At 36.1% G+C, this 3034-nt stretch overlaps 1 protein-coding gene across 1 annotated transcript; it reads right to left on the reverse strand.

Moving 5' to 3' along the window:
* Positions 1-225: 225 nt before the first annotated feature.
* Positions 226-430, reverse strand: SARC_12222 (hypothetical protein; the record flags this gene model as incomplete). Its single annotated transcript, XM_014293675.1, has 1 exon — positions 226-430. A coding segment is annotated over one exon (205 nt), but the record flags the coding sequence as incomplete, so codon positions are not given.
* Between the last annotated feature and the right edge of the window lie 2604 nt (positions 431-3034).

A 3034-nucleotide genomic window follows, 5' to 3' on the forward strand; every position in this document is an offset into this window, starting at 1 on the left:
GCGCGCGCGCGCATGTGTGTGTGTGTGTGTGTGTGCGTGTGCGCGCGTTTGTATGTATTCTTGAAAACATTTCTGCGTGTACGTATATGAATATACATATTTCTGCTTTTTGTTTAGCTCATTATCCCAGCCATTCCAAACGAATCATTCATTTCCTGTGCACAAGCTTACTATTCATTTTTGGTGCATAAATCTAATACGTATGCACACATGTGATAGTCTTACCATTCAATTGAGCCACTTCGGTAGTATCGTTGTCATTGTCGTCAGGTTGGACGACTAAGTTACTACTTTCAATCTCTATCAATGTTTCCTTTTCCAGTTCTGTGGAATTCCCACCTGAGTACAGCAACCACAGCGGTATCGACAGCAGAAATAAGCCCAGAACCAACGTCCTCATGGGAATGAATGCTTTCGAAGTAGACATCATCGTGTAACGTAGGATCTTTCTAACTACTCTGGGATATATTTATATATATATTTATATATATATTTATATATATATTTATATATATATGGCAAACAATGTTTTTTTTTCTCAGATCAGCGTCATACAATACACACTATATTAAGGCCACACTAGAGAGGTGGTAGAGTGCTCAGAAAGTACCAACCGATGTACCAGCCGTCACCATACAGACTTTGAAGTGTTTGTGTTCGTTCTGTTATCCGCGTGTCAATAACGATACGATGCCATTATTGCCAACACACCCACAGACAGGCACTATGAGCCTTGAGGTGTGAACAGTGAACAGTGAAGACTGAAGACTGTGAACACACAACACACTCCAGGCATATCATCGGCCAATGGCATCTTCGCAACCGACTCTATCCCTGTGGCTACAATCGAATCGTTATGGATGGCCTATGATTCCTATTTATTAGTTTATTTCTATAAATATATTTTTACTCTTCAAAGACTTCATAAAATTAAAATAATTAAAATAATAAATCACGACCCTCTACATAGCCTACTAAATGAAACTCTCTGACTCTCTCTACTCTAATAGTAGCAGTCTCTCCTACTACTACTAGTAGTAGGTTGTGGTCACTGGAGAGTATGTAGTGGACTGTCGAGATGAAATAAAATGTCCGAAACGGTTTTGCTCTTGGGATGGGTCATTGTCGGGACTTGTGACTTTGGCCCTTGGGTCAAGTAGTAGTGTTCAAAACCAATAGAATACTGGAACAATTTTTGTTTTGAAAAAAAAACAGTAACTTTTAACGTTATGTATTTCGATTAGCAGTTTGTATACGGTTAAGCTCAATACGTTTTACCTATACGCGATAAACTTTAAACGTAACCACAAAAGTTTTGGCTTGCGTTTTTTAAAAGTATATCGGGGGCAAATCGACGATGAAAATTCTCCAAATTGCACCTGAGAAATTGACCTTTTTTAATGAAAAGGCGATTTGAAACTATTCACAACTGACACAAAGTGAAAAATAGGACAATTCGTGACAGTTAGGCCGCCACAGAAAATGTACCTATTTGTAAACCCATAGGACTATATTTAGGATAAACTTTGAATGTAAACGCTTTTTTGCGTTTTAATGGGAAACGTAATGAGGTTAAGTATACGGTCCTTTACATACTGAAAATATGCAATGTCGAACGTAAACTAGGCGCCTTGGAGAATTGGTTGTATCTATGTATGTACTACTACTAATCTACTAAATATGTGTAAGGGCATAAACGTTTAGATTTGAAAACGCCAAAAAAATAAAATCTAAATATATATATATGGAAATATTTACTATTTAGCGGTTGTTTGTTTGTCTTAGCTTTTTTGAAAAAGCAAAAAGGAAACAAAAAAAACAACCCGAGTGTATCGTCTATCGAGCTACAAACTGAGCAAGAGATCTAAATACAAATTTTATGGAACTGGAGAGAATTCGAGACTCACCTCAATCCGTTAAACGATACTTGTCAAGCGACTCGAAAATTCGGACCTGATATTTAATTTAATAGGACACTTTAGGTGACCAAATACCAACCTTTGGATTTTAGGGCTCCGAAAATGTACCCATAGTGACAACCATTGGGGCATGCCGATAAAAACGTTAAACGTATCTGTTTATTTAGTATATTTACGTACATAGTTCTGAAGTGAAATTTATATCAACAAATATCACGTGAAGATAACTTATCGTGAGTTGGGTTTGATACATGTAGGGTTTCTCTTCTTCACACCCAAGGCAGTCTGAGCTTCGTTCCAACTTGAGGATTTGTGTTAAAGTATGTTTGCATGTGTACATGGATCCACCATACATACTACACGTATTGTAAAGAAGTGTTAATAACTTGTGAGCATTCTAATAATAAAGACTCGCCACAGCGCAGTAGAATATCTAAAGTTTCAACTACAGAACCCGCAGGGTGTTTACACATTGCGCGATTCATTCATCATGAGTCTAGGCTTGATTCTGGGTTCGTTTGTACGGTGGTGTCTGTCTTGGATGGACACCTTCCGTACATTGAAACCATTCGCCAGTCGTGACTTTGAGTATGCTGAGCTACCCAGGCTGAATCGCCTGAACATCCACAAGGAACGAATACTTGTCACTGGTGGTATGTAACGTTTGTTATTAAACTTAAACAATTCTGGCTATGGTTGTAACTGGCGTAGTGGTGTATAGTGAGTGTCAAGGAGTGATGTGCGCGACAGACACGCACTTGTGTGAAAAATGATGCAACCAGGGTACTTGTTCATATATAGATACTTCCGCGCACGACTGAGTGTGACTTGGCATGTAATGCAATACTTCAGATATACGAAAATGCCAGGGTCATATATATATATATATATATATATATATATATATGTGTGTGTGTGTGTGTGTGTGTGTGTGTGTGTGTGTGTGTGTGTGTGTGTAGTATATATATATATATATATATATATATATATATATATATATATATATATATATATATATATATATATATATATATATATATATATATATATATATATATATATATATATATATATATATATATATATATATATATATATATATATATATATATATA

Source organism: Sphaeroforma arctica (genome assembly GCF_001186125.1).
Source record: "Sphaeroforma arctica JP610 unplaced genomic scaffold supercont1.2156, whole genome shotgun sequence".
In the NCBI taxonomy this organism is placed as follows: domain Eukaryota; class Ichthyosporea; order Ichthyophonida; genus Sphaeroforma; species Sphaeroforma arctica.